We start from the raw sequence: 25,882 nt of genomic DNA, 5'->3' as shown, positions 1-25,882 counted from the left end.
GGACTCATTACTGCGGCTCTCTATTTGGCCCACAGTATGCATCTCAATCTGACTTCTCCCCTGATTGTATATGTTAACTGCTCCATTTCTTTTACCTGTTCCATTAGGTCTCTCCATTTCTCTATAGCCGTTTTCACACATGTGTACCGGAAAATTACCTGTAAGTCAATATCGGACATTTCCCGGAATTTCCCTTCACACCTGAGCGCTGGCATGTGGGAATATAGCAGCAAAATTGCCTGTATGTTGGGGGGCGGGCGGCACTGCAGAGCGGGTGGGGAGTGACGTGTGCACTTGGATGGGGAATCCTCCTTATTTTGGGGGTTGGCAAAACTCCGATGGTGAAATAAGTTTGCTTGTCACACAATAAATCACACTCGTTTGTCTTAAGAGGGCATGTATGTTGTATCATTCACATTCACTAACCAGTCTTTGAACTGAAATATTTGAAGAAGTTGGAATCCGTGTCTGAGAGAAATAGCCTGGCTGGTCCGATGTTTATCCGTTCACGTGCGTCGCGTTGAAGCACTTTTTACAGACTGGCTTCATTTGATGTGTCCGGGCTTGCCTTCGCTGTCGGCAACATAAGCAAAATACTTCCACATTTCGCTTCGTGCATTTGCTTTCTCAACAAGCGTTGGGCGGCTTGCAAGACTCTCAGAGCTGTCTGTGTCCCTGTCGGGCTGCTGACTGAAGGAGGAGGACTGAAGGACTGGCCAGAGAGCGAGCAGGCAGCAGAGAGGGGAGAGGGGGAAATCGGCACGCCCACACATGAAGCTGACATACCGCTCTTATTATCACAAGATAATTTCGCCAGTTTGCTTTAATGTGCGCGAATGATTAGATTATGCCCGCTGGAACATTAAGCAACGTGTGTACACCTCGCCCATGAGAAGGACCGGCAAATGACTTGACACCAGAAGATATATAGTTAGCATGAGTTTCTCCACATTCCCTCCAGCATCTTGGTGTTACTGAATGGTCAAATTTAGCTTGTTGAATAGGTGTTAAAAAATTGAAGCTTCCATGAGTATTCTCGCCAGAACTGTGATGCTGTTGTCTTATGTGAAGATAAGCTTAAATTTTCCCAATCAAATTTAGACATCGTTAAATCAAGTTCTTCTTGCCATCTTATTTTCTCTCTCAATTCTTCTGGTTTATTGTCCCTCTGAGCCCCCCATCCTCTCCACTATCTCCAACCCTCGCCGCGAGGTTACATTGCCAGTCGACACGTCTCATCAACAACAATCCCTGTTGCCACAACTCGAGGCCAGCCGACTAGACGAAATATCCTCTGCCATGCAGGCGATATCAGCCCATCCCCCCCCCCCCCTTCGGAGCCTCTACTCCCCCCCGCCAACTCCCAGCTCATCAACAACCAACCATGACGTCCTTCCGGGATGAAGTGGAGGACGCTGCCTCCCCCTCTCCTGCCCTCTGCTCTATCTTATCCCATTCCCCCCCCCCCTTCGCGGCCCCTACACCCCTCCGCGACCTCCAAGTTCATCAACTACCAACCATGACGTCTTCCTTACAGGAAGCGGAGGACGCTGCCTCCTCCCCCTCCTCTCCTCCTCTCTGCTTCCAGGATGAAGCGGAGGACGCTGCCCTTTCCTCTACCTCTTTGCTCCCCCACCTCTCCCCACCCCCCTCCCCCATTCCATTCTCCAGCAGGATGAACGAACTGATAAGCTTTGGACTGTCTATGATCCCCCAGTCCCCCTGTCCATCTAAGCCCCCTCGTTCTACCCTCCCGACCCTGAACCTGGCCCCTCGACCGTCCCCTCCCTCACATGCCCTCCAGCCCTCTCCCATAATGCCATGCCCCACGCCCCCCCGACCTACCCCCGACCCACCACTCCTGACCCCGAACCTGGCCCCCCCACAGCCCCCTTCCTTACATCCCCCTCAACCTACCTGCTCCCCGCCCCCCCCACCCACCCTCTCTCTGCCATCCCCCACACCCCCTCGACCCCACCCCCAACCCACCACTGCCGACCCCGACCTGGCCCCCCGACCGTCCCCGCCCTCCAGCCCTCTCCCATACTGCCATGCCCCATGTCCCCCCGACCCACCACCGACCCAGCACTCCCGACCCCGAACCTGGCCCCCCCACAGTCCCCTCCCTCACATCCCCCTCAACCTACCTGCTCCCCAAAACCCCCACCCACCCTCTCTCCGCCATCCCCCACACCCCTCACGCCCTCACATGCCCTCCAGCCCTCTCCCATACTGCCACCATCCCCTCCCTCACATGCCCTCCAGCCCTCTCCCATACTGCCATGCCCCACGCCCCCCCGACCCAGCACCCCCGACCCCGAACCTGGCCCCCCCACAGTCCCCTCCCTCACATCCCCCTCAACCTACCTGCTCCCCGCCCCCCCCACCCACCCTCTCTCCGCCATCCCCCACACCCCCCTCGACCCACCCCCGACCCACCGACCCGAGTCGGCAGTCGGCTGTGGTTGCAGTCCCCCAAGAGTCGACGCGCCCCACCCCCGCCCGTCCAAGACCCCCCCCAATCTGCCCCCCCCCTCTGTGGGCCAAGTCCCCAAGCGTCGACCAGCCCGACGCCAGACCCCTCCATCCCGGCCTGTCCCCATAGAAACAAGGTCCCACAGCCTTATAAAGGAACTGCAACTGCGCCAGCCCACACTAGAAGTGCAACTGGCTGCGATAAACCACTATTGGTCTATCGATCCAATGCTTCGATACCAGTCTTGATTTCATACAGACGTAATACTTTCCCCCCAACACGATCTGTTTCTAAATCAGACTTAATCGCCATTCCCCTTGTGAAGCAAACGATACAAGTTCCAGGCTCTAAAAATATTAAAGCCGCACTCCTTAATGTTAGGTCGCTGTCAAATAAATCTCTCCTCATCAGTGATCTGATTACCAGTCATAATCTGGATTTAATGTTCCTCACCGAAACCTGGCTCGATATGAACAACAGAGTGGCTGTTCTGTCCGAATCAGCACTGCCCCAATTATAGCTTCATTGACACTCCCAGAGCTGATAAGAGGGGGTGGGGGGGGGGGGGGGGGGGGGGGGGGGGGTAGCGATTGTCTTTTCTGATATGTTTCAATGTAAGCAGGTAACATTTGGAGACTTTCCATCGTTTGAATACCTTGCTGCTATTCTGAAATGCTCAACCACTGTGTTACTGCTGAATATCTATAGACCACCAAAATACTCAGCCAGCTTTCTCGTTGAATTTGCTGATCTTCTCTCCTTAATTTTCATTGAACATGACTGTATATCTATTGCTGGGGATTTCAATATTCATATTGATAACCCGACGGATAATTTTGCCAAAGAACTGAATATCTTACTTGATACTGTTGATCTGTCTCAACATGTTTCAGGGCCTACTCACAACCGAGGCCATACCCTGGATTTAGTTATTACTAGGGGCTTCAAGTCCTCTTCTGTGTCGACTATTGATGTTGCGTTGTCTGACCATCTTTGCATCTTTTTTGAAATGGAAATCTCCCCTGAGATCATTAATAGGTCACAAACCGCTAAAAGACGAGACATTAATGCAGGCACCAGCGCGCTGTTTATGGAGACATTTTCTTTATCTCCTCCCCACATCAGCTTCTGTCAATGAGATTCTTGATAACTTCAATTCAACAATTCTGAATACTATTGATAGTGTGGCGCCTGTTAGATTAAAATTGCTGTCTGGCAAAATTAAAGCACCCTGGCGAAATTCTGCATCCGTTAGATGCAAAAAGAAAGATTGCAGGAAAGCTGAGCGTAAATGGCGGAAAACTAATCTTCACATTCACTATGATATTTACAAAGAAAGCCTTCACTCCTACAACCTCGAACTGAAAAGGTTGAGACAATCGTTCTTTTCCGAGATAATTAACAAAAATGTGAACAATGCACGCACTCTATTTGCCACAGTTGATAGACTGACTAATCCGCCTCTCTGTGTAGCACCTGAATTCCTCTCTACTGTCAAATGTAATGAGTTTGCTGCCTTTTTTACGGATAAAATTATTAATATCAGGCAGGCTATTAGTGGCTCCACACCAAGAAATGCTGTGACATCATCCTACCCGCAGATCCCTAGTTCGATAAATTTGTCCCAGTTCAGCGTTATCGACCACGACATCTTAGAGGAAACTGGCAAGGCCTTAAATCATCTTCGTGCTGTCTCGATACCCTTCCAACAAGCTTTTTTAAAAGCGTTTATAACTGTCTGTCGTCGGACCTATTGCAAATAGTTAATAGATCCCTTGTGACCGGCACTTTTCCTGAGTCCCTGAAAACTGAAGTTATTAAACCCCTACTAAAAAAGCGTAGCCTTGATGCATCGGTAATCAGTAACTACAGACCAATATCTAATCTCCCCTTTATAGCCAAAATAATTGAAAAGGTTGTTTACCTACAACTCAATAGATTCCTAACCTCAAATGATCTCCTAGATAAACTCCAATCAGGCTTTCGCCCCCATCACAGCACTGAAACCGCGCTTACTAAAGTCATAAATGACATCAGAATGAACACAGACTCAGGCAAAAATTCGATTCTAGTGCTACTGGATCTTAGCGCTGCATTTGACACTGTTGACCACTCAATTTTATTGGACAGACTGGAAAACTGGGTTGGGCTATCGGGTACGGTCCTCCAGTGGTTCAAGTCCTATCTTCAAGACAGGAAGTACTTTGTCTCCATTGGCAATTACACATCTGACCTAACTAGGATGACCTGTGGGGTGCCTCAAGGATCCATTATGGGGCCCGTTCTCTTCAACCTTTATATGCTCCCTCTAGGCCTAATTATGCAAAAAAACAAAGTAGCCTATCATAACTATGCAGACGACACTCAGTTGTATATAACTCTTTCCTCAGCTGACTATGCCCCCATAGAATCATTGTGCCAGTGCATTGATCAAATAAATAACTGGATGTGCCAGAATTTCCTACAGCTAAACAAAGACAAAACAGAGGTGATCGTGTTTGGCCCCAAAGAACAAAGGCTTAAAATCACTGCACGCCTTGAGTCTCGATCCCTGAAGCCTAAGGATCAAGTAAAAAATCTTGGAGTTATTATTGATTCCGATCTCAACTTTAACTCCCACATTAAGTCAATTAGAAAATCTGCTTTTTATCATCTTAAAAATATAGCAAGAATTAGGGGATACATGTCCAGACAGGATCTAGAACAACTAATTCACGCCTTCATTTATAGTAGGTTAGACTACTCACAAGAGAAGCGACTCAACTCCTGGTCCAGTCACTTATCGTCCCTCGCCTGGACTACTGCAACGTGCTCCTGGCTGGCCTACCTGCCACCGACATCCGACCGCTTCAGCTCATTCAGAACGCTGCAGCCCGTCTGGTATTCAACCAACCCAAATTCTCTCATGTCACTCCCCTCTTCCGGGACCTCCACTGGCTTCCCATCGCAGCTCGCATCAAATTCAAGACACTGGTACTGGCCTACAGGGCAGTACACCAGTCAGCTCCCATGTACCTGCAATCTATGGTCAGGTGCCAAACCTCTCACCGCTCCCTTCGCTCCTCCACCAGTGCAGGGCGTCTCGCTCCTCCTTCGCTACGGGCGCTCAAAAGTCGCTCATCCCGATCTCGACTCTTCTCCTCCCTGGCACCCCAATGGTGGAACGAGCTGCCACCTTCGGTCAGGACTGCTGAATCACTGCCGATCTTTCGGAAAAGACTAAAGACTCACCTTTTCTTGCTCCACCTGGGCCCTTCTTGATCTAACTTATTTCTCTCTCTTCTTTCTCTCTCTTTATTAAAAAAAAAAAAAAAAAAAAATCCTAAACTAAAACTCATACCACTGTTCCTTCAGGATTTGTAGTTGTCATAGACTGTGCTCCATAGTTGATTGCTCTATTGCTGACAAAAAGTGTGTTATTGTAAGTCGCTTTGGATAAAAGCGTCTGCCAAATGACGTAATGTAATGTAATGTAATGTAATGTACTGCAATAGCCTTTTTTCTGGTCTCTCCAAAAAAGAACTTAGGCAACTTCAACTCATTCAGAATGCTGCTGCTAGAGTTCTAACGAAGACTAAGAAAGCTGATCATATCACTCCAGTTCTTAAGTCCTTACACTGGTTGCCAGTGTGTCAGAGAATAGATTTTAAAATACTGTTATTAGTCTATAAATCACTTAATGGCCTAGGCCCAAAATACATAGCTGAATTCCTCCCACGCTACGAACCGTCTAGAACTCTTAGGTCAACAGGGTCCAGCTTATTAACTGTCCCTAGGATCAAATCAAATCACGGGAAGGCTGCATTTACCACTATGCAAACCCAATGAGTCCTCTATAAGTTTTAGCTCTTTCTGCAACTGCCGCGCCTGTTGCTTATTGCACTTTTTATACTCTTTTTTTTTAAGTTTTGTTGTGATGCTTTTAAATGTCAATTTTATTTCTTAATGAAGTTGCTTAATGCACTTTTTATACTCTTTTTTTAAAGTTGTGTTGTGATGCTTTTAAATGTCCGTTTTACTCTCTTCTTTTCTTTTATTTTCCTGTCAACCATTTTATGTGAAGCACTTTGAATTGCCTCTGTGTATGAAATGTGCTATACAAATAAACATGACTTGACTTGACTCTCCAATATATTATATAGTGCTGAAATTTGATAAATATGTGTTGTGTAAATGTGTTTTTATTGTAAAAGTAAATGTGAAGTCAAGTCAAGTCAAGTTTATTTGTATAGCACATTTCATACACAGAGGCAATTCAAAGTGCTTCACATAAAATGGTTGACAGGAAAATAAAAGAATAAAAGAAGAGAATACAATTTTAAAGCACATTTAAAAGCATCACAACAAAACTTTAAAAAATTGTATAAAAAGTGCATTAAGCAACAGGCGCAGCAGTTGCAAAAAGAGCTAAAAACTTAAAGAGGACTCATTGGGTTTGCATAATAGAATAAATCAATTTATCTATATTTAGTCCCCCGACATACTATATAAGAAGCATGACTACACACACATACAACTCAGGTCTGGGTACGGTGTCCTCTTTTAAACTCCCCTTACGCGTGTGTCCCTCTCGACGCATCACCTCACCCTCTTGTGAGTATTCCGTATTACGTGAAGTATCCGTGAAGTAAGCCAAGTCTTATTGGAGCGGACATCACAGTGGAACCATGTTACGGCTGTCACTCATCTATATCAAAATTTAATTTGCGACAGATATATATGCCACCTGGATTACATATATGTTTCACATAAGCCACTTCTTAACATGCAGTGGAATCCGTATTATAACCCGCTCCTAGCCGGTTGGCCTGCATGTTAAACAACAATTAGCAGGCCTACGCGCACTCCCGCGAGTCCGTATCTTATTCACCTCGCTCGCCGGTGTAAGATCCGGATTAGCGCAAAAGGGGCTGCAGTTAAACAGTGGCAGGTCATTATCCGCAGATCCGTCTGAGTGGTCGGAATGGACTCCGTTAAAACGGCATGCAAAAGCGGAGCCGGGAAAAATAGATAATGTGTAATGGCAGAAATCGGTCCATGGTGAAAGGCTGCCTGTGCGCGCATTTGGCACAGCGGCAAGATGAGGGGATGAAAAGCACACACCAGTGCGGTGCTGCTGTCTGAAGTGAATACAGTGACTGTGAGTAATACATTACACACGTTTCAGGTGCAATGTTATAATTATAATACACGACATTCCGATTATTGCACCATATCAGCCTTTTCCCCCCTCCTCCATCTCTAAATCGGACCAGTTGTAGGCTATTAGGCTACCTTTTTTCCTCTGCCTGTCGCGCTCACTGCATTCACCACAGCCAGCAACGTTGCCACTCATGTTCTTTTGAATTGATAATCAGGCTCGTTTATATGCGTTGTAACTTCATGTTGTGATTTGCATTGACCATTGGTTGGATTTGAGCATGCAGGGGAGATATGGGGCAGATCCCCGTGCGTAATCACTGTGGCAGCTGCTGGTAACGGGGAATTGCGTTCAGGTGTGCGTGCCGTCAGACCAAACTCAACTTCAATGGAAATGCCTACAAGTCGCAATTGTACATTGTCGAAGTTGTAGAAATATCGCTATTATTTTGCGAAAAACTGTAATGGAAACACAGCTAGTGATTGACGACGGTGCGACCACTATTTTTGACTGCCTCATTTTGGCATAATGCCACCCCTCGTTGTCGGAATGGACTGTTAAAACGGCATGTTTTTGAATGGAGTTTGGTTACAATTTTTTCTGCCCACTGGCAGAAAAAACGGCTCATATCCAGTTGTTTCTTAACAAAGACCCCTCATGTTTAGAAAGGCAAAACCTGAAAATATCCTGGTCTCTCTAGCCTGACATGATCCAGATTTCATGTTTAAAAGGCACTATAGGGTTGTGTTTTGATTTCTATGTTTTATTTTGTCCAATATTGAAATGTTCTAGAATTGCATGTTGTGTTAACAGAAACATTATTTCTATCTACCACTTAGCCTATTTAGGCTGATTTGGTGGCTATTTCTGGTCTTGTCTAGCCTCAATGCATGCTGGGAGATGTCACATGTGTGGCTTTGGTAGGGGAGCCGGCGCACTGAGCTGCCCCCCCTCCCTCTTTCATCCCCGTCTGTCTCCATATAGCCTATATCATTCCATATTATGCTCTCAAACAAATCTCATTGCAGTTTAAATACAGCAAGCATGTAAATACGCTACACTATAGCAAGATCAAAGGGAAAAGAATGTTCTAAACGCATCGGCTAGAAAAATATAGCCTATCCCTGGATGTCATGATGAGATTAGATTGGTGAAAGTTTGGTCAGAATTATATCGTTTTCTCTCGCTACCTTTTCTTCTCCCCCACTGCACAGGTAGGATGATGCAACAGCCTCTGAATGACAGGGGCTCAAAACTACGGTATAACAACTTTTTTTTCATCGGTCATTGTGCCTGCCTGACGCGCGAGAGAGAGGGAGTGAGAGAGAGAGAGGGGGAGAGAGAGTGAGATCGGCTATAGAGTGAGATTACTATGCGTAATTACGCATAGCAATATCCGCGGCGCACTGAATAAGGCCTGGTTTTCAAAAGCGCTAAGCGCTAAATTAACGCCAGGGGCGAAGATAGCCCATTCTGGCCTATTCTGGCACTGCGCCACGCCTCTTCGGCGTAAAGCGCATTTCAGGGCCTAAAACCATGATGCTATCTTCCCAAGGCAGGCGCAAGGTGCGTTTTTTTGCGTTTAACCCCAGTTTTGGCGCCTAAGGCCAGTGGGAACAGAGAGCCCCAGATCTAGGGCCCTACAGGCGATATCCCGTATTTGCGCTTGCGCACCTGTTTGCGTGCCTTAACAGTAGCAGACTGCCTTGCACAAGTGTCCAGGACAGGTGTTATGCCGAATTTTGCACCCCCGCCCGGCAGCAGCTAAACGCATCCCCACCTCACGGGAGCATATTGTAATTATTTATACAGAAATGTAACTGTTTAAAAGTGATATAATTGTCTCTGTAGATGTGACCTCCCTGTTTTCTAAGTTAAAACAGCCCCGAAATATGGTGGGGATGCAATTCTCGGCTGGGATGCGGAAACATTCACGGCATCTGCCACAGGCACAAATTAGAGCCATGCCTCATCTGCGCCCCAAAAATGCCAGCGCAAACGGGATTTGGGTGGTCTTAAGCACCAGAATTATTCACAGGTGTGGCCAGGCAATGCCTGGACATTACATCAAACAAACCAATCAGATTCCCGTCTCGCAATCGCTGTGTGTGCGCGAGGCATGCAATATGCTGTAATTCTCTCCATGCAACCCGTTCTCACTCCGAGCGCGTAGCATATTGACGCTTTGTCCCATCCCTTGTGCGTCGCTTGTTACTAACATGGTACCCTTGAGCGACACATGAAACGACTTGGGCTTTCCGACTAAACTCAATGCAAACCCATGGAAGTCATCTTTGACGCTTATGGCAACTGCTCCCCTATTAGCCTAACTGCTCCCCCATTAGTCAACTGCTCCCCGGGACAAAGCGTCAATATGCTACGTGCTCGGAGTGAGAACGTGTTGCTCCATGCGTAATAGAGTGGACTCACTCGTGCCGAGACGGAGAGAGCTTATTGACAGATCGTCTGTGGTGCCAACGACCCTCCGGGTTATGGGATAGGTGAAGGTGAATAGCCTATGTCCATTGTCCAACAAGGTTTCTTAATTAATTTCCCTCTGCGATGTGATACAAGTTTCTCAGTGAGTTATAGTTGATTGCCACACTGAATTATCTGCTAATACCCAATTTTAGCAGCAGAATTTGATGTCCTGGCATGGCAAGGCTGCGCGTAATGACATATCCAAAAGGAATTTTACTCTGCACTACGCTGTGCAGCACGGAGATTATGGTGCGCTCAAGCGCAGTGGGGTATTTAGCGCGTAAGACGTGCTTTTAAAAGCTCTTAGCGCAAAGTAATTGCGCGCTGCTGATGATAGGATAATGCCATTCCCGCATTTTTGCGCTGAAATGCCTGGTTTGGCATGTTGTACGCCTATGTCCAGTACAATAGGGCCCCTAGAATCATTTGTGGGCTTCCCCAAGGATCAATACTTGGACCTTTGTTGTTTTTAATTTACATTAATGACCTTGCCCATCTTCTAGTGTACTGCCTTTACTTTTTGCTGACGATACCAATGTAATTCTAAGGCACATTGATTTTGATTCTTTAATATCTGAAGCAAACAAGAGCATGGAAAAAATGCTAAAGTTTCAGCTTAATTAACAATCTAACTTCATGATATTCACTAGAAAGAAATACTGTAGTAATAGTGCCAAAATCATAGTCATTGGGAATTAACTCATTCAGGTCTAATCTACTAAATTCCTTGGAATTCTGATTGAATTCCCCCCCCGGGAAAAAAATCACATCTCGTCTTTCTCTCAGTTCAAGTTCTATTTAACCTCACAGTCACACAATAGCTGCATATTATTTATGTGACATTCATGGCATGAATCACAAATGAAAATAATAATAAAACTATAATTAGCCTAAAAACAATAAGTCATTTCAACAAAGGGGGACGTGATAGCCTGGTTCAATGAACTTCATGAAATCCCTCGCCGTCCACCACACTTCTTTTCCACCATAAAGCAAGGCTTCTGTGTTATTGTCTCTGCACGCACGATGCCTGCTCCAATCGCCTAGTATTAATATTTAGGGATCATGTCTATGTTCCCCGGGTTCTATGTTCCCCGGGTTCTATATTCCCCGTTTTTCACTAACCTCTCCCAGCCCCCACGCCAAACCTAACCTCCCCCCATGCCTAAACCTAACCTCCCCCAGACCCTAACCCAAAACCTAACCTCTCCCACCCCCACGCCTAAACCTAAGGTCGGCATTGCGGGTGGTCGGCATAGCGGGTGGACACCATTTGGGAAAAACGGGGAACATAGGACCCGGGGAACATAGGGATGACCCCAATATTTAGCTATAACTTTTATGAGTGACGGCGTCCACAATCAGCGTCCAGCGATAATGGAACGTAACGTGACGTTCAGCGATGCTCGTCCGGGAATCATAAATTGCCCCTGGAGTTGAATTTTGAGAACGGCGTCGCAGTATTTACACATTTACTTTTAGAGTGTAATCCTTCTATGCTGTTGCTACCCAGGTGAAAAAGTAGTATACTTTTGTATATTTGAAATATAATTTAAGTATACAAAAGTTATTATAATTATACTTTTACTTTTTGTGCTTAATATAAAGTATATTTAACATGTACTTTTATAAAGTGTACTTCAGAAAAGATGCCATTAAGGTCAATTTAAATGTACTAAAAATAAATATACTCATTTTTCCAATACTTAAAGTGGTATTTTAGTTTACTTTTAAAAAGCGTACTTTCTTGCAAGTGTATTATAAATTGTACCTAAGTATACTTTTAAAATAGTATACAAAATTGTAAATACTTAAAGTGGTCATATAGTGTACATATAAAAAGTATACTTATTTTTAAGTCAATTTTAATAAAGTATTAGTATACTTTATCATAGTACACTTTAATTGCTATTATTTACTTGTGCATTTAAGTGTACTTTAAAGAAGTGCACTTTAATATAAGTTCATTCTAAGCTGTATTTAGTGTACTTTTAAAAAATATACTAATTTGCAACTACGTAAAGTGGTAATTTAGTATACTTATGAAAAGTACACTTATTTTCAAGTCCATTGTAATACACTATTAGTATACCTTATTCTCATACACTTTAAGTGGAATTATTTATAAGTGTATTTAAGTGTAATTGCAAATAGTACACTTTAATATAAGCTCATTCTAAGCTGTATTTTAGTGTACTTTTAAAAAGTATACTAAATTGCAACTACGTAAAGTGGTCATTTAGTATACTTATGAAAAGTACACTTATTTTCAAGTCCATTGTAAGACACTATTAGTATACCTTATTCTCATACACTTTAAGTGGAATTATTTATAAGTGTATTTAAGTGTAATTGCAAATAGTACACTTTAATATAAACTCATTCTAAGCTGTAATTTTAGTGTACTTTTTAAAAGTATACTAAATTGCAAATACGTAAAGTGGTAATTTAGTATACTTATGAAAAGTACACTTATTTTCAAGTCAATTGTAATACACTAACAGTATGCTTTATTGTAGTACACTTTAAATTGAATTATTTATAAGTGTATTTAAGTGTACTTGCAAAGAGTGAACTTTAATATAAGTTCATTTTAAGCTGTATTTCAGTGTACTTCAAAAAAGTATACTAAAGTGCAAGCACTTCTAGTGGTAACATAGTGTACTTGTGAAAAGTACACTTTTGTTAAAGTCCTTCTTAACTCATTCACCGCCAATGACGTCTTTGACGTGTTATCAGCAATGGCCTTCCCCGCCAAGGACGTGTTTGACGTGTTTTTGTTTTTATTGGTGCAGCGCCTGCAGCAAACACTTGCCCAGCCTGTGACACAGACACAGGTCCCTGCCTTCAAAGGGTAGCCGACAGCACGCGATCAAACACATACCGCAGCTGTTGTTTTGAAATTGAGCAAGAGGAAAAGCAGAGAACGGGTAACGCTTCCTTGTGCAGACAGGAGAAACGCCATTGAAACGCCCTCGGCGCGCTGCACGAGCTGGAGTCGCCTTCCTCTGTGCCAGCCAGGAGAAAACGGGAGAAAGTAATCAAGAGATGTGTTTGATCATCGGAGGAATGAGGAAATGATCGATCAGTTTGCGAGGGCGGTGAAGACGTGTTGAATAGCCGAGGGGAAAACGGGAACGATCAAATAGCAGAGTTGATATGACAGGGAGACATGGACGAGGACGGGTGTACCAGAACAAATCAAAAATAAACACAGGAACAGCTAGGCAGCAGCGGGCAGAAGGCACTCACAGCAGCCCGCTGTCCTTCTCAAGAGCTCTTCAGTTGGTTCATGAAATCGCTGGGCTGCGTGCCCTCCAGTGTTGCTCCTGGCCAATCCCAGCGCCACAGGGCGTGGTTATTGCTTATCCTATGTTGGGTTAGAAATCTAAAAGGGGGATCGTGTGTGTGTGTGTGTGTGTGTGTGTGTCTGTCTGTCTGTCTGTCTGTCTGTCGGTGTGTCTGTCTGTCTGTCTGTCTGTCTGTCTGTCTGTCTGCACACTCACACCGAGTAAACTGTATTGTTGAATGTAAAAAAAAAGCACTTCATGTGTGTATAAATATATATATATATATATATTTTTTTTGTCATTTGTGTCCTAACGAATAATATTTACATGTCTGATGTCAATACAGTTCAAAATAAAAGAATTGAGAGTGAGTTATGCCTGAGATTGTGCCCTTTTACAAAAATGCTTTTTTCTCCCTTTTCTCTTCCCAGACAGGCTTTTTTGGTGAACATGGGGTGTATAAAAAGGGTTATAAGTAGAGTACAGAACATGCTAAAAGCTAACTTTCTTTTTGGGGGTGAAAGTAGAGACTTAGCTCTTCATTTCGAGGTATTGGACATCACTGTAGTCCTAGTACAGAATTTACTGTGGGTCTTGAAAGATGACCAAACATTATGGAAATACTTGGCCTGTGCCAAAAATGCCAGTCAGATATTGGCAGTGAATGAGTTAATACACAACTAGTATGATTTATTGTAGTGTACTTTAATTCCACTTCATTAGAAGTGTATTTAAGTAAACTTATAAAGAGTGCACTTAAATGTTAGTTCATTTTAGCTGTACTTTAAGTAGGATAAGTTGTAAATACTTACAGTCGTAATACAAGATGGAAGGAAACTAATTACTAGTACTCAAATGAGTGTAATTGATTAGCTTTTTGTGTACTTTTTTGAGTATGTCTTTATTCAGTCATTTTACTTTTTATCTAGCCCTTTATGCACTAATTACTATTTTTTTTAAAGTTTTTAGACAGTGGGGACAAAAGTTGCTCCAAAATCATTTATTTTTTTATTTCCTACATTGAAGTAAAAAGTAATTATATTACAGTTAGTAATCCAAGTAATTTCAAGTTACTGCATTACTTTCTCCAGCGCTGGCATAGTGTTGAAATGAAAAGTGGAGATAGGTCTGGCTTTGCAAGACTAGTGTTGCCAGATCATGATTTGTTTTTGTCCTATATAGGCAAATAAATAAAATGTATGACGTTTGGCTGATTGTTGACGTAACAAGTACTTTTGAAACCAAGTAATAAGTAAAGTAATTGTATTACTTTTTAAATGAATAATCAATAATAAGTAACTAATTATACTTCCCAAACACTAATTCTGAGAATGTTTGTAAAGCTAGCTGGCTCACATTAAAATAACATGTCTGTGTGTCTGTCTGTCTGTCTCCGTCCGTCCGTCCGCCTGCCTGTCTGTCTATCCATGTGAGAAGGTAGCAAGGTGACATTGACATTCACCAAAGAAGAAGAAGAAGAAGAAGAAGAAGAAGAAGAATGGACACTATTATGTTTTTGAGCACTTTGGATGGACATCGTTTTTGTTTTTCCCACACTGTGAATAATATTGTGTAACTGCTAAAATTCAGAAGGTGGTGGTATTGCACAAAATGCTGTTTGCCAACCGCCATTAAATATCAGAAGAAGAAGAAGAAGGTACTTCCGGAAGTGATCAGGGCCAGCCAACATGTTTCGTTTGAAATTCGAGCGGGCGTCCTGCCGCCCGGGATACGGTAATATTGACAAAACTAGTTGCTTATCATTTAAAACTGTATGTCTTGTATAAGCAGACGGTACCAAAGTATTTTGGTGTACCCCGAAACGCAACATTATGTGCGTTTTTCTATTAGCTAGCATACGTTAGCTAACGCTAAAGCAGATTAGCTTGCGTTAGCGCTTATTCTCTGTATAGACTGCTTTAACACAACGTTACCAGCGTTAGTTAACGCTAGGTTAGTCTGTGAGACAGATGTGACGTTAATGTTACGTTAACAGTTGAATCGTTTTAGACTTATTTGTGAATTACATTTACTCAAAGGGTGAACAGTATGCTACAAAACAATGCTAGCTGACGTTAGTGTGGGGACTCAGTCTGCTTAGCTAGCTAGCAGCCAGAGACAATCAAGTACTGTATAACGTTAGCTGCTAACTCGATGCTAGTTACAACTCTCTCCTGTTCACAATGTAGGCAGTCATGTCGGGAGGATTTTGTCTGTCTTGAAGGGGTGATCATGAAAGGCAACGACAGAAGGTAAGAGGAATAAGGTTACTGTTCTTCCTCACACACCCTAAAATAGTAAATGGTCATGTTAACCTGTCTATTTTGTCATGGTTTATCACAGAACAGATATTATTTTCTTATATATATATTGCAGGGGATTCATCCCCCGGGGAGCAGACTGAGAACTGCAAATTCCACACAGAAACTCCTTTTTGATGAACCCACCTGGGCAGTAGGCAGTGAGGACATGGGGACAGTTAGCCCCATAATGTGACACTGCTACTGTACTCCGATAATATTCTCGTACAGCAGTCATCGTCACACAGCGTTTGAATCCTCACTAGGTAGAAAACGGTTACACCCTGCCTTTTCGAAACCCCCCCACTCCGAAGATCGACCTCCATTCTTCGTAATGGAGGGGTTTTCCCATTTTTTTAAAGGCACCCCTATTCCGAATGGGGACATCCCCTCCATTTCGAAACCCCCCCACTCCGAAATTGATTTTCAAGTCCATATTTCTCCGAGTTTCCTCCATCAAACACTGCAACTCATTGTTTTTTATTGAAAATATGCATAGGCGGCGCTAGACCATCGGGAATGGGGAAGCTAAATTTCCTCAGATTTTCATAAAACAAAATCAATTCAACCCGACTGGCATTCACAAATAAGAACGTCCACATCTTGCTAATATGACTCAATGAACCTTATTCAACTGTGAGCATTTGACTCAAAGTTACAATTAATTTTTTTCAAACACTTGTCAGGGTATGAATGTGGGCGTGTGTAACAGCTCACCTTTAGATGTGTAGAAAACATCATTTATGATTAGATCCTGTCGGCGTAAAAATAATCAGTTGAATATGCTGCTGTGGAACAGATCCTTGCGCTCTCGGATTACGCATTTGACAAATTTAACAAACTGTATGGCAAGACAACATAAATTAACAATGTTTAGTGATTGTAGAGAGATATCTCTGTGCACCTGCAGAAAACTGCGAGCCAGGAATGCGCAAGACCACACCTGGTAGGCTATTTAGACCAGCAGAGTGGAAAGTCTGTGTGCCAAAAAATAAAAATAAAAACACTGCTCCGGGCCCGATACGCGGTTAACTAGAGTGTGCGTTGTCAAGGTGTAGCCTATTTCTTTGCGGAGTGGGGGAGAAAGCAAGCAGGACAGCTGTGCCCAGTCCCTGAGCAGCGGCTCGCACGATTCTGAACAACACAGAGTGCAAACATGTCTGTGATCCACAGCTGATTTTAGGATGTATCCAACATTCACATTCCTGTATCTATCTGAATGCAGCAGGCTCGTGTTTACTGCTATAGCGAAATTATATGAAGACAGTGACATATAATAAAAAAAACAATGAGTTGAAACATTTATTTCAAGCTGCAGGAATGCAGGAAACTCGGAGAAATATGGACTTGAAAATCAATTTCGGAGTGGGGGGGTTAAATCAATTTCAATTTCGGAGTGGGGGGGTTTCTGAGTGGGGGTGTGTCGGAACGATGGTGTTTCGGAATGGAAGGCGGTCCCCGCTGAAAACGCTGTTAAAAAAGCTCTCCTACCCGTATCCGACCTCCGATTGCAGATCCGAAGATATGATAGTCCGCCTAGTGAAGCCAGTAATTTAACCGGCGCTGTTAAAATGATACTGCTTGCATGAAACACCCGTTTAGAAGCAGTCTTTGCACAGCCTGTGCCGTATTGAGGACAGGAGAAGCCGACAGGAACCTATTTCATGACATGTTTTGCTTCCCAGGTGCGCTGGATTTGCGTTGATCACTGACAGCCGCCGTCTCCGTGTGACTGCATGTGTTGTTTGCTCGCCATGTGCAAGCGGTGCACCAAGATAGTGAGATCAAACACACCCTGCTGTAAATTCAGCGCAGGCTGTACAAAGACTGCTTCTAAACGGTTGTTTCACGCAAGCAGTATCATTTTAACAGCGCCGGCTAAATTACTGGCTTCACTAGGCGGACTATCATATCTTCGGATCTGCAATCGGAGGTGGGATACGGGTAGGAGAGCTTTTTTAACAGCGTTTTCCACCTATTGAGGATTCGAACGCTGTGTGACGATGACTGCTGTACGAGAATATTATCGGAGTACAGTAGCAGCGTCACGTTATGGGGCTAGGGGACAGTCAGCTTCTTAGTGTATGTAAAATTCTGACACACTGGAATAGTGAATTACAAGTGAAATAATAGACTGTAAACTCTCAATTTCATGGACCCTCTCTTAATGCAAGTGTGTGTGTAGAGAGAGAGCTATCTCACTCTCTTTCTCCCTGCAGAATCATATTAGCTTCCCCGCGGCGTGGCAGCAAATGCTTTATGGACCGGGGCCCGGTGGGTGTGAACCACTGGTGTAGAGGTAAAAGCACTTGCCTACCACCGCGGAGTCCCAGGTTCAACTCCTGCCAGAGGTACCTCTGGCTTGGTCAGACATTCCTAAAGATTGGCCGTGTCTGCGGGTGGGAAGCCGGTAGGGTATGAGTCCTGGTCGCTGCACTAGCGCCTCATCTGGTTGGCCGGGCCACCTGTTTCGGGGAATGGGCACTGGGGGGAATGGCATGATCCTCCCATGCGCTACGTCCTGCTGGTGAAACCCCTCTGACCCGCGCAACGACCGTTATAATGGGGAATTGGCCAAGTACATTTGGGGAGAAAATGTGAGAAAAATCCACAAAAAGAGATTCTCCAGAAGATGCTGAAAAAAAATTACACTCATGAGTACTACAGATAGAAAATGAAGTTTTCTCACTGCAATCTTATCTGACTTTGTTGTCCAGCTTAAGGCAGTGTGTCCAGAGGCTGCTCTGTGTGCGCTGCATCTTCACTACCCATCTACTCCTCGTAGAAACTCGACATCACTCCATCGACAACAGATACAGCTGCCCAGAGGTATGACAGTACAACTGTATTTTTTTTTTTTTTTAAGCTGAGGGACCTGGTGCTTGCATGTGGTTGGAATACAGTATATATAATATGTTCCTGTTTGTGATTCCCAGAGCGGTCGTGTCACCTGTCAAGGGCCTGTACCAGCCACCCACCCTCTGCTGGGATACCAGCCATCCAGCCGCTGCTCAGCGCTGCCCTGTGTAGAGCATCCTGCCCACTCTCAGCAGACTTTCCCCAAGTAGGGCTGAAATAGGAAGAGACTAAGGTAGAGTCCTGCTCTGGATGTCTGTTTTTATTTGCACAGCTCCCCATGTCTTATCTTAATCATGGAATATTTCAAATGTGATACAGTTGCCATACTCTTCAGGTGCTTCTAAAAGCTGTTGGGAGTAATTGTTGGTGTGGGTGTGTGTTTCTAGATGTGCCCTCTGGTGTGTTTGCTCCAACCTCATCTTCACTGAACATCAGATCATCCTCAGTCTGACTGACCTCACTCAGCCTCAACGGAAAGCACACGCCACTAACGGACTCGTCAACATCAGTAGGTGGGTTATCCCTTTTTATATTATTATTTTTTCTCATTTCCCCCAATTGTACTTGGCCAATTTCCCTCTGCTGCCCCTCTCGCTGCTCCACCCCCTCTGTCGATCACATTTGCCAGCTGCTTTTCACCTGATAGCGGGGAGCTTCAGTGGCTGGACGTAGCATGTGGGAGGATCACGCTATTCCCACAGTCCCCTTCCGCCCCGAACAGGCGCCCTGACTGACCAGAGGAGGCGGTCGTACAGCGACCAGGACTCATGCCCTTAATCTGGCTTCCCGCCCGCAAACACAGCCAATCGTCTCTGTATAGACGCCCGACCAAGCCGGTGGTAACACGGGGGCACGGACCTGCGACCCTCATCTTGGTAGGCAGGGAATCTACCGCTACACTACCCGGACGCCCAGTAGGAGGAAATATTAAGCAGGAAGTACAGTATATGCTCATTTATTTGTCTGCTCATAGTCATCTATTTCCAGGGCTGGCCCAAATAAAAACATTTGGGCTCCGGATATTCGGTGGTAGGTCAACAGTGAATATTTGGATATTTGAGATGCAACACGCATCTTGGTCTACTTTCGGTTTCGCGTTTCTCCCCCAGACCATGCTGCCGCTGGGGAAGAAACGCGCACACCCAGTGGTTATCCTATAGAAAATGACTGAAAGATTATGTAAATATATTAGGCTATACGCTGTGTTGTGTTCTGTGTGCTGTGAACATGACTCTGGAAGGAATTAACTGCAGCCACACCGATCCATCAGAAAGGATAGATTTCTGTTGTTTTGGAATGTCAACGCCATTTAAAAATAAAATAGAAAATGCCTCTAATTTGCGGTGACAAATCTGTCCATCCAGAAAGAAGATGTGGCCTGTGTGTTTCAGTAGCAAGCAGACTACTGTCTCTTCACACCCAGCACGTTCTCATTCTCATCCTAGTTTGACGTATAGTCAGGATCCCATGGCCCACTACCAATGTTAACAGTTCCATTCCTCCGCCGTTAAGAACTAAAGTAAACACGTGGGCCTCTATCTTCCGACAGGCGCTATCCCTAAATAGCGCTTTGCGCACTGTTTGCGCGTGCATTAAGGCACGGACGATAGCGTTCCGCCTTGCCTCCCCCACCGAGCAGCAAAAAAAAAACATCCCCACCTCACGGGAGCTACTGGTAATGATTTATACAGAAATTTTACTGTTTCAAAGTGATATAATTGTCTGGTAGACGTGACCTCCCTGATTTCTAAGTTAAAACAGCCCCGAAATATGTTGGGGATGCAATTCTCGGCGGGCATGCGGAAACAATTCTGCCAAAAATCATCTGCGCCCCAAAATGGTAACTGTCTGCCTTTCCGAAGCTCTGCCACTCCGAACGTTAACTTCCAGTATTCGGACTGGCGGTCGTTCACCTTAGAAGCCGCAATGCCGACCTTAGGTTTAGGCGTGGGGGTGGGAGAGGTTAGGTTTTGGGTTAGGGTCTGGGGGAGGTTAGGTTTAGGCATGGGGGGAGGTTAGGTTTGGCGTGGGGGCTGGGAGAGGTTAGTGAAAAACGGGGAATATAGAACCCTTTCTGAGTGCCGATATTTCGGAGTGGCAGAACGTCGGAGTGGCAGCATGTAACCCCCCAAAATGCCCGCGCAAACGGGATTTGGGCGGTCTTAACTACCAGAATTATTCACAGGCGTGACCGGGCAAGGCTGGCATACGTCAATCAAAACCAATCAGATTCCCGTCTCACAATGGTTGTTTGCGTGAGGTTGCCTCACCGAGGCATGCAATATGCTGTAATTATCTCCATGCGTAATAGAGTGTACTCACTCCTGCGAGGACAGAGAGAGCTTATTGACAGATCGTCTGTGGTGCCGACCCTTCGGGTTATGAAGGTAAATAGCCTATGTCCATTGTCCCACAAGTGTTCTCAATTTATTTCCCTCTTTGCGATGTGATAAAAGTTCTCAGTGAGTTATAGTTGATTGCCTCACTGAATTATCTGCTGCTAATACCCAAATATATATAAATATATATAAATATCCAAAAGTAATTCCACTTTCCACTCCGCAAATACCTCTCTGCACTCGGAGCGCAGCCGTAATCTCTGTGCAGAGCGCCCAGCGCAGAGAGGTATTTGCGCGTAAGAGGTCCTTTTCATAGCTCTTAGCGCAAAGTAATTGCGCGCTGCTGACGATAGGATAACGCCATCTACCGTAAAATACCAATTAGAAGCCGACTTCCAAATTGCCGCGGGTCCCATATATAAGCGGGGTCTGGATACATATTTTGTACATAAAAGCAGGTCCCAATTTGACGCCCGGTTAGTTTTTTCAATGTTTTCTTTTTACCTTTGCGACATCCTGTTGAATGCATCTCCCAAACACAACGAAGAAGGAAAATCGGATGAAGAAGACGAACAACGAGGAAACGGGAACAACGAGGAAAAAAAACACATGCACGAAACTTGCTGATCAAAATTCGTTTTCCGTCAACATCTGATGATTCTGAAAATTGTGTAGGCATTTCCTGAAGATTTTTATACACTAAAACCGACATCTCTGGTGTAATAATTATTTTGAGAAATGTGCCTATGGTAGTTTCCCTGCCAGCGGGCATAAAAGTCGGCTTCTAATTGGTATTTCACCGCACACTGAAGCGGAGGAGGCAGCGCATGCAGCCAGCGGAGGAGGCAGCACATGCAACAAATAATCTGCTCACATGATGATCATGTTCTCTCACCTTCAGCGGAGAAAGTTTAGTGGTAAATACCGGTAGGTCACAGTTCAGCTCAAATTTTATTTGATTTCATGTACAGGCCAGAACTGGCATGCAATGTGCTCTGCTGCGCTGAGAGGGAGGCGCAGCTCTCCCCATAGACAAGCAATCATGTGGGGGGCTGTAGCCAACTCATTAAAATAAATGGTTTAAATAAACAATTTCATACTATTTACAATCTTTGCTGAGCAATATTTTCGAGTGGAAAATTAGCGCTTTTGGGAAGATAGAGGCTAGGGCTGCACGATATGAGGAAAAGCTGCGATGTGCGATAACTGTTCAATATTGTGATGACGATATGACCTGCGATAAATAAAAAAATGCTATAAAAAAAAAATTAATGGGTAGGGGTGCTCCGATCCGGCTAAGCCACGATCCGATCCGATTCCTATTCCTGGGGTCACGATCCGATTCCAGAATCGATTCTCGATTCCAGAATCTAGAATCGATTCTCAATTATGTAGTTTGATATTGCAATAACACACAAAGGTAAATCTAAGACAAAAAATGACAAATGTATTAATGCTGAACTTCAAATTCAACTTCTGAAGTATTACAGTGAGGGCCTAAATTCATTTTGCAATACGAGTGTGTTAATTTAAGCATATGTATCAGTAAGTGGCACGGGATTCTCAAAGCCTGTGTTGAGGGTCATACGAACAAAAATGCACTCTTGAAGCTAAAAAAAATCCAAAACCAACAAGTTAATTATTTACATTTTTACTTCAATGTAGAACAGCCATTTCTTACACATGAGATTACTTTTAGTCATAACGATTATTGAAAGATATTCCATATTCCAGACTGAAATGTTATAACAGAAGTGGAGTATTGGCCAGAATGACATGAACATTTGGACACTTATTCAGCCGGTATCTTGCATGTTGCGTTCATGTGCACTGTAATTTTTTTTTTTTTTTTGCGATAACACGTGACTTTTGCGATGTGTTCATCGCGCATTTTCATATCGCGATGGCGATGAAAATACGATAAATCGTGCAGCCCTAATAGAGGCCGTGTAGTGCCGTTGGTTAGGTTTAGGCAACAAAGCCACATTGTTAAATTTCTACCTCTTCTCTTACAGTTCCTTGACCTCTGCGTTCACTATAAAAGCTTGTCTTGCATTAATTTGTCTTTTTCTTTTCTCATCCCCTCAGCCTTGTCGGCGGACAGGTCTTCCACTCCGGTGCAGAAGGACAGCAGCCTATGGGAGCAGATCACAGCCTGCGTTGTCAGCCAGCCTGCATTGTCAACCAGCCTGCCTTCAGGACTGTGGCTTCATGGTTTAACATTTTGGTTATTTGGCTCATCGGACTTACTTATGTCTACTACCCCTCCTGGGGTATAGGCCACCAACAAGGGCTTTCCAGCCATCGGCTCATCGGACTGATACCGATATATTCAAGATCAAACATCAGCTGATAGCTGATATATTGTGCATCGCTACTGGTAACTGTTTTAATTTCTTACATACATTTGTATTACCATAATATTTTAATGTAAATAAAATGTGTTTTTCTCATAATTGAAGTGCAATTGGTCATTGAACAAAACGGCACATTTGGAGTGTACTAAAATGGCACCATGTGAAGTGTAATAGTGATGTATTGTGAGTATACTTCAGGAACATTTAATACAGTACTTAAAGTATAACAATGTTCTATTTAAAATACACTTTTATCCTGACGCATAAGCAATGATGGAATACACTTCAGATACACTTTTAGTCAATTATAGTACACTTTAAGTACATGTCTTTATTATGCTTAAATTGTGATAGAACTTCACTATAAATACATTTCTTATTAACAATAGCACACTTTAAATGTACTAATTAAAATCAAAAAGTGCATTTGAAGTTTATTTGAAATATTACTGAGGCATGCTAGAAGAATATTAATAGTATGATAACTGTATTTAAAGTATACTTGTAGACTACATCAATTGATCTATAATGCCTTTTTAAGTATACTTTCAACACACTGGTGATATAATACAATTGTACTGAAAGTGTGTTTTGAATGCTCGCGAATCATGCTTTTCACTGGTGTACTTCAGTACACTTAAAGTTTATAAAAAGTTGTTCCAAAAAAGCATACAAATTACACTTAAAAGGTGCTCAAGGAGTCCATAAGTACTACTAAATGACTACTTAAGTACACTTAAGTATAACTTAAGGGTGCCAAATTAACATATGCTAACTGAAAGTGTACTTAGTACATACTGTGAAAAGTATAATTTAAGTATAATACTTTTTCACCTGGGTAGCGCGAGCTTGCGGCTAATTTTAGCATCTGTTTTGGTTCATGTTGTTTGCTCAATTCACTTCCTACTTCCTCATGCATGCGTGACGACCTTCTCACGTGACCACTCCTTCTAGCTGGGCGAGGTACGCCCTCTGCTGGACTGGTATAATGAACACACTGAGCTATGAAGACTGAATTGATGACACAAATTAACAATGTTGTCGGTCAAAACAGTTAATTAATTTTAATCGGTTACGTTCTTAACGGCAGTTAACCGACTATCGGTTAATCATTAACACCCCTAGTCGGCTACATTCTTGAACTGATTTGAACCGTCAGCACACACACACACACACACACAGACACACACACACACGCATGCATGCACACACACACACACACACACACACAAACACAAACACACACAGAGCTGAGGTTGTGCTTTGTCCCGCCCCCTGCAGCCCATCGACCAGTAACAACATCCCTCTGATGCGCGTTGTCCAGTCTGTCAAACACACCAAGAGGAAGAGCAGCAGTGTGGTGAAGGAAGGCTGGATGGTTCACTACACCAGCAAGGACACACTGGTACCTGTCTGTGTGTCTGTCTGTCTGTCACTAGCATAGACCACTGTACATATATGGACGTAGCTACCATGATGTCACCCATTGGTTTTTGGACTCCCATTTTGAAGCCTTGAGGTTGGTATTTTCATTGTCACCATCTTGATTATTTGGAGCTTGACGTGGATTTGCATGAGAAGAGCACGATCACTGGACAGGCGACCTGTCAATCACACCCTAAATCATAAGCTGATTTATCATCTATTTGACTTTAACTCATTGAGTGCCAGCCACTTTTGGAGAACGGACGCTCCCAGTGCCAGAGTTTCAGAGCGTTTTCAGTGATTTCTCGAGGCCCACAGAATATTGTGTGATATTACATGTAAACACCGAACACGCACAAAGAACGATGAGACTCTATTGTATCAGCAGCAAAAAAAAGTTTATTGATATCATTTTCCGTTCTTTAGTTATCAGCCGGAGAAGATAGGTCAAAAACAGCAAAAAAAGGCGTTTCCATCTAGGAGCTGAGATATTGAGCCTGTAGTGATGGTATATGTGTAGGAACGTATGGTATGTACGGGTGTATGTGGGGAAGATATAGAGAACGGACCGGAAGTATTGGAACTGGTAGACTGTCAATAAAGCTTGCAATAAGACTATACACGTCTCCCGTCTGGATGTCTACATAACGCCTGAGTATGGCATGTTACATGGTGTCAGAAGCTACGAATCTCGTCTCAGACAGCGTCGGAGGTCCGGAAGATGTCGGGCGAAAATAAATAAATAAATAACCGCGACGTGCAGAGTAACGTGAGTCCCGGTCGGAGCTAAGCTACGCTAACGTTAGCCAGCAGAGCAACAAGCTAGTTAGCCAGACGGCCAGAGGAGCGTCTTAACGTGACGTTACGAGACAGCGCAGTGGACTTTGCTTTCAAGAAGAAAAAGAATAAATAAAAAAATAAAAAAAAGAGAGAAGATGGATTCCCTGTTCTCAATAAGCCCACCTGAAAACTTCTCAGAGTTTGCTAACTGGACCAACTGGATTCGCCGGTTTGAAAGATTCAGGATCGCAGCCGGACTGAACACTAAGGAGGAAGAATATCAAGTAAACTCATTAGTCTACACTATGGGTGATAAAGCTGATGATATTTTGGGCACGCTGGGCTTAAGTGATGCAGATCAGAAGAAATACAAGGCAGTAAAGGAAGCCTTTGATAAATATTTCATCTGCAAATATAATGTCATATATGAAAGGG

The 25,882-nt window shown here is 43.8% G+C and overlaps 1 protein-coding gene across 1 annotated transcript in view; it reads left to right on the top strand.

Moving 5' to 3' along the window:
- Window positions 1-25,882, top strand: part of prkd1 (protein kinase D1) — a gene marked incomplete at both ends in the record, with an annotated part of 226,015 nt that overhangs the window by 143,053 nt on the left and 57,080 nt on the right. Inside the window, one exon of the mRNA XM_083634163.1 lies at window positions 24,524-24,647. Coding sequence (XP_083490289.1) covers window positions 24,524-24,647 — 124 coding nt within the window. The remainder of the gene's footprint in view (window positions 1-24,523; window positions 24,648-25,882) is intronic.

This window comes from Poromitra crassiceps (assembly GCF_964638095.1).
Source record: "Poromitra crassiceps genome assembly, chromosome: 3".
NCBI classification, from domain to species: Eukaryota; Metazoa; Chordata; class Actinopteri; order Beryciformes; family Melamphaidae; genus Poromitra; species Poromitra crassiceps.
This window is presented reverse-complemented; position numbering and strand designations above follow the sequence as displayed.